The 11765-nt window shown below is 55.9% G+C and overlaps 1 protein-coding gene across 1 annotated transcript; it reads right to left on the bottom strand.

Moving 5' to 3' along the window:
• Window positions 1–4900: 4900 nt before the first annotated feature.
• Window positions 4901–5806, bottom strand: LOC128903237 (olfactory receptor 14J1-like; the record flags this gene model as incomplete). Its single annotated transcript, XM_054187250.1, has 1 exon — window positions 4901–5806. A coding segment is annotated over exon 1 (906 nt), but the record flags the coding sequence as incomplete, so codon positions are not given.
• Window positions 5807–11765: the final 5959 nt, after the last annotated feature.

Genomic DNA, 11765 nt, shown 5'->3' with positions numbered 1-11765 from the left:
AGCCGGATCCTTTCTTTGTCTTTCCCCTGACGTTTTCTCAATTATTAACTAAAAGAATTAATGTCACGTTTATTGTCATTTTTGCCACGTCAACTCCAACATATTTTAACATTAAATAAAATGTATGACAGTGTAACGCGTTTATTTTGGACACAGATGAGTTATGTGCAGAACTCGCTTATTCTAATACTCTCTGCCAGCAGGAATGAACCACTGTCAAAGGAAGTCAGCGTGATGATGGAGTGCTCAACATGCTAAATCACTGTTAATCAATCCCCTATTAATACATAGACACAACCTGACGAGCAGTTTTGCTAACTCTACAGCTATTCTCACCAAATAATACACCCATCTACAAGAAGGGTCGGAACGAGGATCCGGGGAACTACAGGCCTGTCAGCCTGACCTCGGTACCAGGAAAGATCATGGAGAGGATCACCTTGAGTGAGCTCTCACGGGAAGCGCAGGGCAGCCAAGGGATCGGGGCCAGCCAGCAGGGGTTTAGGAAGGGGAGGTCTTGCTTAACCACCTGATCTCTTTCTGTGACCATGTCACCCACCTTCTGGATGCGGGGAAGGCTGTGGACGTTGTCTGTCTGGACTTTGGCAAGGCCTTTGACACCGTCCCCCACAGCATTCTCCTGGAGAAGCTGGTGAATCATGGCATAGACAAGTGTACAATTCGCTGGGTAAGAACCTGTCTGGATGGCCGTGCCCAGAGAGTTGTGATTAATGGGGTGAAATCCTTTTGGCGGCCGGTCACCAGTGGTGTCCCTCAGGGCTCAGTTTTGGTGCCAGTTTAGTTTAATATCTTTATCAATGATCTGGATGAGGGGATTGAGTGCACCCTCAGTGAGTTTACAGATGACACCAAACTGGGTGGGAGAGTTGATGTGCTGGAGGGTAGGAAGGCTCTCCAGAGGGACCTGGACAGGCTGGATCGATGGGCCAAGGCCAACTGTGTGAGGTTTAATAAGGCCAAGTGCCGGGTCCTGCATTTCTGTCACAACAACCCCAAGCAACGCTACAGGCTTGGGGAAGAGTGGCTGGAAAGCTGTCCAGCAGAAAAGGACCTGGGGGTGCTGGTGGGCGGCCAGCTTCACATGAGCCAGCAGTGTGCCCAGGTGGCCAAGAAGGCCAACAGCATTCTGGCTTGTATCAGGAACGGCGTGGCCAGCAGGAGCAGGGAAGTGATGGTGCCTCTGTACTGGGCACTGGTGAGGCCTCACCTCAAGTGCTGTGTTCAGTTCTGGGCCCCTCTGAGCAAGAGGGACATTGAGGTGCTGGAGCGTGTCCAGAGGAGAGTGACCAGGCTGGTGAGGGGTCTGGAGACCAGGGCATATGGGGAGAGGCTGAGGGAGCTGGACATGTTTAGCTTGGAGAAGAGGAGGCTGAGGGGAGACCTCATTGCCCTCTACAACTCCCTGAAAGGAGGGTGTAGAGAGGTGGGTGTTGGCCTCTTCTCCCAGGTGAATAATGACAGGACCAGAGGAAATGGTCTGAAGCTGCGGCAGGGGAGGTTTAGGTTAGATATTAGGAAGAATTACTTTACTGCAAGAGTGGTCAGGCACTGGAACAGCCTGCCCAGGGAGGGGGTTGCGTCACCGTCCCTAGAGGTATTTAAGGAACGTCTAGAAATTCTGCTCAGGACAGCAGTGACCTCCTCACCCCACAGCCAGACCCTGGCTGGGCAGGGCAGGCCCACAGTGCCTGCAGAGGGCCAGAGGCTCCAGCTCCAGCCTTTCCCTGAGGCTGGGCATTCAGGGAAGAACCCCCTTGGAGATGCTGGGGATGGAAGCCAGGATCTCCCACATACAAAGTGGGCGCTCTGCCACTGAGCTACACCCTCTGGAGCCTTCCCAGCAGGAGACACTCTCCTCCCATGAGGGGTCTGTGACAAGCACAGCCCTGTTGTCCCCTGGGTGCCCAGGGGCCCTCTGCAGGAAACAGCACTTGAGCCCTCCTGAGATGGGGGAAGTCCGCGCTGCCTCTCCCCTGGGGCCTGATCCTGGCACAGGGCTGCACTGCAGAGCACTGCCCCTCCAGCGTCTCTGAAGAGCGATGGGGCAGAAGGAGGCTCTGGCTGCAGGTGCTGCTCCCACGCTCTGGCCCCCTCCAGGGCCAACGGAGAGGAGAAAACTCCTGAGCCTCCTCTGCCCCCCAGGGCAAGGGCAACCCCCCTGTGTGCCACATCTGTGCGCAGCGGCACAGGAGGAGAAGTACAACAGGGTGAGGGACATGCCCTCCCTGGGGTGAGGTGCCCGCAGGATCTGATGGCACCCCAGGGTGTGTGATGGGGCAACATGGGGGCTGAAAGCTCACACGCCCTCATCCATGTAGCGGGCCTCCTCCTGCACCCCTCTGCCCCGCAGCATCCCTGGAGGTGGTGTGAAGGGCAGGTGTCCATCTCCATGGGGCTGATGCCCAGAGAGGAGCATATTGGTGTGTTACCAGTCATTGGAGCAGGGGGGCAAAGGGGGACAAGAAATTCTGCTCAGGACAGAGTGTGACTGAACAATACCGATGGCCATGCACTCCGGTGGGTGATCCTCAGCGTGGCTTTTTCAGCTGCCCTGGGCACATCAGAGGTCTCACTGCAACACCCCCCGGGGGAAGGATGCTGCCATTCAGGCCGCAGCTCCAGGGAGTGCCTCTCCCTGAGACTATGGGTCCAGTGGCCTCTGCTCTGGGAACTGAAGACAAGGTGCAGGAGGCACCTGAGGAGGGGAACAGACTCTGCACCATTGAGCATGACAAAGAGGAGAGGAACTGGGTCGTGCAGAGACCCCGCAGAGGACACATCCCGATCCTGTGGAGCAGAGAAGGAGGCACAGCTGGAGACCACCCCAAAGCAGCCCTGAGTGGAGAGTCCTGCCCAGGGGGAGGCTGGGGACTTGTGGGGCTGGAGGAAGGCTCCTTCTAAGCCGCAGATGTGCAGGTCCAGGGCAGGGACAGTGCTCTGGCAAGAGGTGAAGGAGCAAGCAGGGCTGGGGCAGGCATAACTGCAGAGCGGCAGACGGGCTCTGCAAAAAGCAGAGGGAGAAAAATCACTGCTGAATCCCAGCACTGAACCAGGGACCTTTAGATCTTCAGTCTAACCCTGTCGCAGCTGAGCTCCTTCAGCCCTGCCCCAGCAGCCCTTGTCCCTGGGACACCCCTGCCAGGCCCCAGGCTGACACAGAGGAGGAGTGCTCCTCAGGGAGGTTCCCAGGGAAAAGCTGTGCCCAGCCCCGGACAGAGGGGACCGGGCCCCTCCCTGCCTCCAAGGCCAGGTGGGCTCCAGCTTTGGTGGAGGCCACGTTACGCTGGGCGTGCCAAGATGTGTGTGGGCCTCGTACAAAGGGGACAGTAGTGAAGGTAAGTGGGCAGGCCAGGCATGTGCAGCTGCAAAGGCTGAGGGTCAAAGAAGTATAGGACTGATGGAAGACCTTATCGCCTGGAAAGCCTCCTCCCACACATTTTTTTTCCCTTGCTGAACTTTGCTGCTTCGTTCCCAGCTCCTCTCCCTCCTTCCCCCTGAGCAGTGCAGGGCGATGGGGAATGGGGGTCCTGGTCAGTCCATAACAATTCCTCTCTGCTGCTCCTTCCTTCTAACACTTTTCCCATGGGGTCCCTCTTACAGGCTACAGTCTTTCGAGATAAACCTGCTACAGCATGGTCTCTCCTCAAGCTGAAATTCTTTCAGGAAATATCCAACCTCTCCAGTGTTGGGTCCTCCACCGAGTGCAGGGATTACCTCCTCTGCTGTGCTCCTCTCCTTAGGCTGCAGGGAAATACCTGCTTTACTGTGGTATTCTCCACAGGCTGCAGGAGACCATCTGCTCTGGCACCTGGAGCACCTCCTCTCCCTCCTTCTTCACTCACCCTCATGTTTTCAGGGCTGTTTCTCACAGTGGTTTTTTGCCCTCACTCCTCTCCCACTCGAGCACTTGTGTCCTTTCTTAAATACACTCTCACAGAGGTTCCACCATCCTCGTTGATGGGCTCAGTTTTGGCCAGTGGTGGGTTTCTTTTGGAGCCGTCTGGAACCAGCTCTGTCTGGCACGGAAGCAGCCCCTGGTCTCTTCTCACAGAGGCCCATCCCTTCAGCCCCACCACTACCAAACCCTGGAGATGGACACCAATTCCACAAGCCCTGGCTCTGCACCACAAACACTCTGGTGTGAGTCCTCACCCCGCGTGGGCACACGGTACAAGCTGCACTCCGAGGATTTTTCCTCCTTGGCACTTTCCAGCCCAGCCCAGCTCCCTCCAAGCTCTGCCACCTCCCCTGCCCTCTCTCCATCCCAGCCCAGTCTGTGCTGGCCCAACAGCAGAGCCTGCCCCAGGGTGCTGCAGAGCTCTGGGCACTCACTCCACAGCCACAGCCCCTCTGAAGGGCACCGCAGCTGCTGGGGGGCAGAGGAGGGTCAGCCCCAGAGATGGGGGGCACGTGGGCACAAGGCAAAGGCAGTCAGTGGTCCCCCGTGTCCTCCTCCCCAGGATATTCTGAGGGGTCTGCAGCCCCTCACTGCCATCCCCTCTCCCCAGCCCAGTACAAGAGCCCTGGCCCTGGGGACCCTCAGGCAGCTCCTGCCGCCCCAGTGACAGAGTGGCACTGGGACAGCCTGCCCCAGGCTGCTGCAGCCAGAAAGGTCTTCTCATCTCTCGTTTATTCAGCCCTGCTGCTGATGGGTCTCAGAAAAAGAAGTGTTAGCTGGTTCATTTTTTGTTTATTTAAACACACACTGACTGAAACACCCTTACTGACTCTTAATTTACATAATTTTTTTTGGTCACAGACAAGAAGTGAAAAGTTAAGGAGGAGGGGAGGAATAGTGAATGCTTGTCACACCAGATGCTGCGAATCCTTTGCAGAGGAAGGTACACAGTATATGGCTGATGAAAAAATGTCCAATCAGTTTCCTCAGGGCATCCTTGAGCTCCTGGTTCCTCATGCTGTAGATGAGGGGGTTCACTGCTGGAGGCACCACTGAGTACAGAAATGACACCACTAGATTCAGGAATGAAGAGGAGACGGAGGGCGGCTTCAGGTTGGAAAACACCCCAGTGGTGATAAAGAGGGAAACCACGGCCAGATGAGGGAGGCACGTGGAAAAGGCTTTCTGTCTTCCCTGCTGTGAGGGGTTCCTCATCACAGCCCTGAAGATCTGCACATAGGACACCGCAATGAAAACAAAACATCCCAAAAAGCCAAAAGCACTAACCACCAGAAGGCCAGCTTCCCTGAGGTAGTCTGATTGTGAGTAGGAGAGCTTGAGGCTCTGCGGAGTTTCACAGAAGAACTGGTCTAGGCCATTCCCTTGGCAGAGAGGTATTGAAAATGTATTAGCTGTGTGCAGCAGAGCAGTGAGAAAGCCATTGCCCCAGGCAGCTGCTGCCATGTGGACACAAGCTCTGCTGCCCAGGAGGGACCCATAGTGCAGGGGTTTGCAGATGGCCACGTAGCGGTCATAGGCCATGACTGTCAGAAGATAAAACTCTGCTGACATCAAGGTGAGAAATAGAAAGAGCTGTGAAACACATCCAGTGTAAGAGATGGCGCTGGTGTCCCAGAGGGAGTTGGCCATGGCCTTGGGCAGAGTGGTGGAGATGGCACCCAGGTCGAGGAGGGAGAGGTTGAGGAGGAAGAAGTACATGGGGGTGTGGAGGCGGTGGTCACAGGCTACAGCAGTGATGATGAGGCCATTGCCCACGAGGGCAGCCAGGTAGATGCCTAGGAAGAGGCAGAAGTGCAAGAGCTGCAGCTCCCGCGTGTCTGCGAATGCCAGGAGGAGAAAGTGGGTGATGGAGCTGCCGTTGGACATCGGATCCCTTTGTTCCCGAGGTACTGCCAAAGGAGGAAAGCACACTCACAAGTCAGGACAGCTCTGAGCAAATCTCTTCCCATTGCCTGCCCTTCCAAACCCAAGCCCCGAAAACACACTCTGCCTTTGTCCTTTTTTGCGGGAGCTTTCTGCATTGCCCTTGTTGGAGCTCTCATTGTTGCTGGCCAAGTATGCCGTGAGGAGCAGAGCTCTGCTTGTGGGCTCCCAAGGAGTCATCCCTGCTCCACAGCAGCGGGGATTTGGGAAAGGGGTTACAGCTTCTGCCATTCACTAGTTACCTCATCTGTGATCTACTTGTAACGCAGAGGAGCTGCTCAGCATATTCCTGCAGGAAAACCTCAGGGAAACTCCTGGTTGTCCTAAAACTGCAGTGACATGAGCAGAGCCAGCTCACTCCTCAGCCTTGTCGGGGGGAAAGACCACGCAGCTCTTCACTCACTGCCCCCCGACCCCCTGCAGAGGGATAGGGAGAAGAGGGAGAAAAAGGAATAAAAATCTCATGGGTTGAGATACAGCCAGTTTGATAGACCAGTAACGGGGAAAAAAATAACAATAATTGTAAAAGCAAATAGGAAACCAGGAGTGATGCAGTACAATTGCTTACCACCCGATGCCCATCACGAGCAGCGAACACGGATTCCTGCCGCCCAGCAAACCCCCATTTCTATACTGAGCAGGACCAGCCCAAGGCATTTTAATGCCCTCTCGGGTGGTTTTGGTGCTAAGCCCATGAAGCTCAGACACAGGGGAGGCTGATGAAACCTCTCCAGAAGTCAACGTCAGATGTAATTTTGAAAGTTTCTTGGAGCGTTAATGGGTCCCACTGAGGGCCATTACTGCCAAAGACTCCTGGGGGCTCGTTCGAGGGAAAACTGGAGGCAGTGAGGGCAGGTAGGCAAAGGCAATGGAGAGGTGTCTCTCACGCTGGCTAATGCTGAATGTGTGAGAGGAAGGCAAAGGGCCAAGCCCTGGCCTCCAGCCCCTGGGAAGGGAGATCCTGCCCCACAACCACAGCTCAGGGCTCTTCCTGGGGCATTGTGATGGGAGGACGTGCCATGCCAAGGGCAGAAACACAGAATGACGGCTCCCGGGTGGGGAAGAGGAGGTGCTAAGGCCCTAGTGCTGTAAGGATAAGGTGTCTTCTGGTAGCCTTGGTGGCACGGACAACAGCCACAGCCAAGAGGAGAAAGACATAAGCACTGTTGGGGGCTTTCAGCCTTGCCAACTCCCTCGATCGTCTGCAACCCTGTCTGTGCTATGGTGTCCCACATCTGCTCCTCTTCCCCTGCAGGCTGCAGACATCCCCCCTGCTTCCCCGTCTTGCTCTCCCCTCAGCGTCTCACTGCCTTTACTCATCTCTCTCCATCGTCCTTGGCTGTTCCTGAAACACAACGCCTTGGGCTGATCCCGACTCCCTCTGGGTGATCTGTTGCAGCACAGCACTGCCCTTGGCGTGGCATTTCTTTCTCCTGGTGTCCAGTCTCCACCTCCCAAGCTGCCCTTTGTTGCATTTTTTCTTTCTCCTGCTGTTTCCCACCAAAGAAAACCTCCATTGTCTCTGAAACAACCTTTCAACCAGGTTCAGGCTATTCCAATACTACCCAGAGCCTCCCTGCCCCTGGGCCAGAGAAGCCCAGGTCCCTCAGCCTCTCCACCAAGCGCACGTGCACTGGGCCCTAAAGCCCATCTTGGCAGACCTCCTCTGGACACTCTCCAGGTCCTCTCCACTTCTCCAAAATGGGGAGCCGCACACTGGGACACAGCTGTGTGCGTTGGGCCACAGCAGTGCTGAGTCAAAGGGGAAGGTGACTCAAGTTGCCTGGGGGGCACACGCTCCTCCTCCTGCAGCCCCGTAGGCAGCCGGCCTTGTTCATAGTGAGCGTGCACCACTGGCTCATGAGGCGTCCCTCAGGGTGCCCAGCCCCGTCTCCGCAGGGTCACTGCTCAGCACATCAGGTCCCAGCCTGTCCTGTTGCGTTGGGGTTATTCTTCCCCGGGATGCAGGACTGGACACTTCTCCTTGAAAGACTTCAAGAATTTCTGTTGGCCAAATCCCAGCGTTTCTCCAACTGCCCCTGGACTCAAGCTCCCTTTGGTCAGCTGTTAATGTTTGTGTGCAGATGGTCACCCTGATGCTTGTTCCCCAGGGCTCGGTATTTGGGCCAGTTCACTTTAAGATCTCTACTTTAATATCTGGGGGGAATCAGAGAGTCATGCTTGGAGCACTGGGGCCATACTGGGAGCACTGGGGGGAGTCAGGGGGTCATACTGGGAGCACTGGGACCCTACTGGGAGCACTGAGACGATTCAGAGAGTCATACTGGGAGCACTGGGACTGTACTGGGAGCACTGGGGGGAGTCAGGGAGTCAAACTGGGAGCACTGAGACCATACTGGGAGCACTGGGGGGAATCACAGAATCATAGGGTCGGAAGGGACCTCTGGAGATCATCTAGTCCAACCTGCTGCCAGAGCATGGTCACCTACAGCAGGTTGCACAAGAAAGCGTCCATGCGGGGTTGGAATGTCTCCAGAGACGGAGACTCCATCACCTCCCTGGGCAGCCTGTGCCAGGGCTCTGCCACCCTTAAAGTAAAGAAGTTCCTCCTCATGTTTAGGTGGAACTTCCTACACTCGTTTGTGCCCATTACCTCTTGTCCTGTCCCCGGGCACCACTGAGAAGAGCCTGGCCCCATCCTCCTGACACCCACCCTTTGAGTATTTATAAGGGTTGATAAGATCCCCCCTCAGCCGTCTTTTTTCCAGACTGAAGAGACCCACATCCCTCAGCCTTTCTGCATAAGAGAGGTGTTCCAGCCCCCTCAGCATCTTGGTAGCTCTCTGCTGCACCCTCTCCAGCAGTTCCCTGTCCTTCTTGAACCGGGGAGCCCAGAACTGGACACAGTGCTCCAGATGCAGCCTCACCAGGGCAGAGTAGAGGGGGAGGATGACCTCCCTCCACCTGCTGGCCACACTCTTCTTGATGCACCCCAGGATGCCATTGGCCTTCTTGGCCACAAGGTCCCATTGCTGGCTCATGGTCATCCTGTTGTCCACCAGGACTCCCAGGTCTCTTTCCACAGAGCTGCTCTCCAGCAGGTCAGCCCCAACCTGTCCTGGTGCACGGGGTTAGTCCTCCCCAGGTGCAGCACCCTACATTTGCCCTGGTTGAATTTCATAAGGTTCCCCTCTGCCCAACTCTCCAGCCTGTCCAGGTCTCTCTGGATGGCGGCACAGCCTTCCGGTGTGTCAGCCACCCCCCCAGCTTTGTGTCATCGGCAAACTTGTTGAGGGTGCGCTCTGTCCCCTCGACCAGGTCATTGATGAAGATATTGAAGAGGAGCGGACCCAGCACTAACCCCTGGGGAACACCACTCCTCACTGACCTCCAACTAGACTCTGTGCCCCTAATCACCACCCTCTGAGCTCTGTCTTTCAACCAGTTATCTATCCACCTTACTGTCCATTCATCAAGCCCACTCTTCCTAAGCTTCCCTATGAGGATGCTGTGGGAGACCATGTCGAATGCCTTGCCTAAGCCAAGGTAGACCACATCTACCGCCCTCCCCTCATCTATCCATCCAGTCACGCCATCATAGAAGGCTATCAGATTAGTCAGACATGATTTCCCCTTGGTGAATCCATGTTGAGTACTTCTGATAGCTTTCTTTTCCTCCACCTGCCTTGAGATGACGCCCACAACGAGCTGTTCCATCATCTTTCCAGGGATGGAGGTGAGGCTGACCGGCCTGTAGTTCCCCGGCTCCTCCTTCTTGCCCTTTTTTGAAGACTGGAGGGACGTCGGCTTTCCTCCAGTCCTCAGGCACCTCGCCTGTTCTCCAGGACCTTTCAAAGATAATGGAGAGCGGCCCAGCAATGACTTCCGCCAGCTCCCTCAGCACCCTCGGGGGCATCCCATCGGGGCCCATCGACTTGTGAATATCTGATTGAGCTAATTGATCCCTCACTCGATCTTCCTCAATCCAAGGGAAGTGTTCTTCTTTCCCCATTACTTCCCGCAACGCCTGGGACTCCTGAGGGCTGGGCCAAGCAGTAAAGACCAAAGCAAAGAAGGCATTCAGTAACTCCACCTTCTCCGCATCCGCTGTCCCCATGGCTCCTGTCTCATTCAACAGTGGGCCCACAACTTCTCTGCTCTTCCTTTTGCTTCCAATATACTTGTAGAAGCCCTTCCTGTTGAGCTTGACATCCCTGGCCAGGTTTAATTCCAAGGCGGCCTTGGCTTTCCTTGTTTCATCCCTGCACGCTCTGGCAGCATTCCTGTAATCCTCCCAAGGGGTCAGTCCCTTCTTCCACGTATTGTAGACTTCCTTCTTCCACTTGAGCTTTTTCAGAAGCTCCCTGCTTAACCATGCAGGTCTCCTGTGTCCCTTGGCTGATTTCTTTCTCTTAGGGGTGCACCGATCCTGAGCTTGGAGGAAGTGGTCTTTGAATACCAACCAGCTCTCTTGAGCCCCTTTGCCTTCCAGAGCCCTAGCCCACGGGATCTCTAAAGGCAGTTTCTTGAAGAGGTCAAAGTTAGCCCTCCTGAAATCCGAGGCTGTAATTTTATTTCTTGTTGTTTTGTGCGTAGTACCCATGATCCTGAACTCCATCATTTCATGATCACTACAACCTAGGGTGCCCCCAACCTTAATGTCCCCCACCAGTCCCTCTGTGTTTGTCCGTACCAGGTCCAGGAGTGCTCCTCTCCTTGTTGGCTCCTGCACCACCCGTGTCAAGAAGTTATCATCAGTGCACTGGAGCAGCCTCCTGGACTGTGCGTGCCTGGCTGCGTGGTCTGCCTAGCAGACATCGGGGTGATCGAAGTCCCCCATGAGAACCAAGGCCTGCGATTGCGAGGCTACCTTCAGCTGTCTGTAGAAAGCCTCATCAGCTTCCCCATCCTGATCAGGTGGCCTGTGATAAACACCCACAACAGTGTCCCTCATGTTTGCCTGCCCCTTAATCCTCACCCATAAGCTCTCGACCCTCTCGTCATCCGCCCCTAGTGAGAGCCCGATGCATTCCAAATGCTCTCTCACATGGAGTGCAACTCCACCACCACGCCTCGCTGGCCTGTCTTTCCGGAAAAGGACGTAGCCACCCATGACAGCATTCCAGTCATGCGAGCTGTCCCACCACGTCTCAGTGACTGCAATGAGATCATGGCCCTGCAATCGCGCACAGATCCCCAGCTCTTCCTGCTTATTCCCCACGCCGCGTGCACTGGTGTATCAGCATTTCAGAGAGGGAGTCGTGTGTGTAGTTGTGACCCTTGAGATGTGCTGTGCCTTCTGGCTACCAGAAATACTGGCACACTGGCCCACGAGCGCTGAGCAACTACGCCCTGGCAGCTCCCCAGCAAGCCCAGGACCATCGCCACCCGCCTTCAAATCCAGTTCAAAGCCTCTCAATGAGCCCTGAGAACTCGGGGAGTTACCAGGGATTCAGGGAGTCATACTGGGAGCACCGGGACCACACTGGGAGCACTGGGGGGAGTCAGGGAGTCATACTGGGAGCACTGGGAGTGCACAGGGAGCACTGGGGTGCGTCAGGAGTCATACTGGGAGCACTGGGAGTGCACTGGGGGGAGTCATACTGGCAGCACTGGGACTCCACTGGAGCACTGGGGGGAGTCAGGGAGTCATACTGGGAGCGCTGGGAGTGCACTGGGAGCACTGGTGGGAGTCAGGGGGTCATACTGGGAGTACTGGGACCGTACTGGGACCACTGGGGGGAGTTAGGGGGTCATACAGGGAGCACTGGGACTGCACTGGGAGCACTGGGGTGCGTTGGGAAGTCATAGTGGGAGCACTGGGGGGAGTCAGGGGGTCATATTGGGACCACTGGGACCGCACTGGGAGTACTGGGGGGAGTCAGGGAATCATACTGGGAGCACTGGGACCGCACTGGGAGCAGTGGGGGGAGTCAGGGGG

The sequence above is a fragment of the Rissa tridactyla genome, unplaced genomic scaffold (genome assembly GCF_028500815.1).
Source record: "Rissa tridactyla isolate bRisTri1 unplaced genomic scaffold, bRisTri1.patW.cur.20221130 scaffold_234, whole genome shotgun sequence".
Lineage (NCBI taxonomy): Eukaryota > Metazoa > Chordata > Aves > Charadriiformes > Laridae > Rissa > Rissa tridactyla.
Note: the sequence above shows the minus strand (reverse complement) of the source record. Positions and strands in the feature narration are given on the sequence as shown.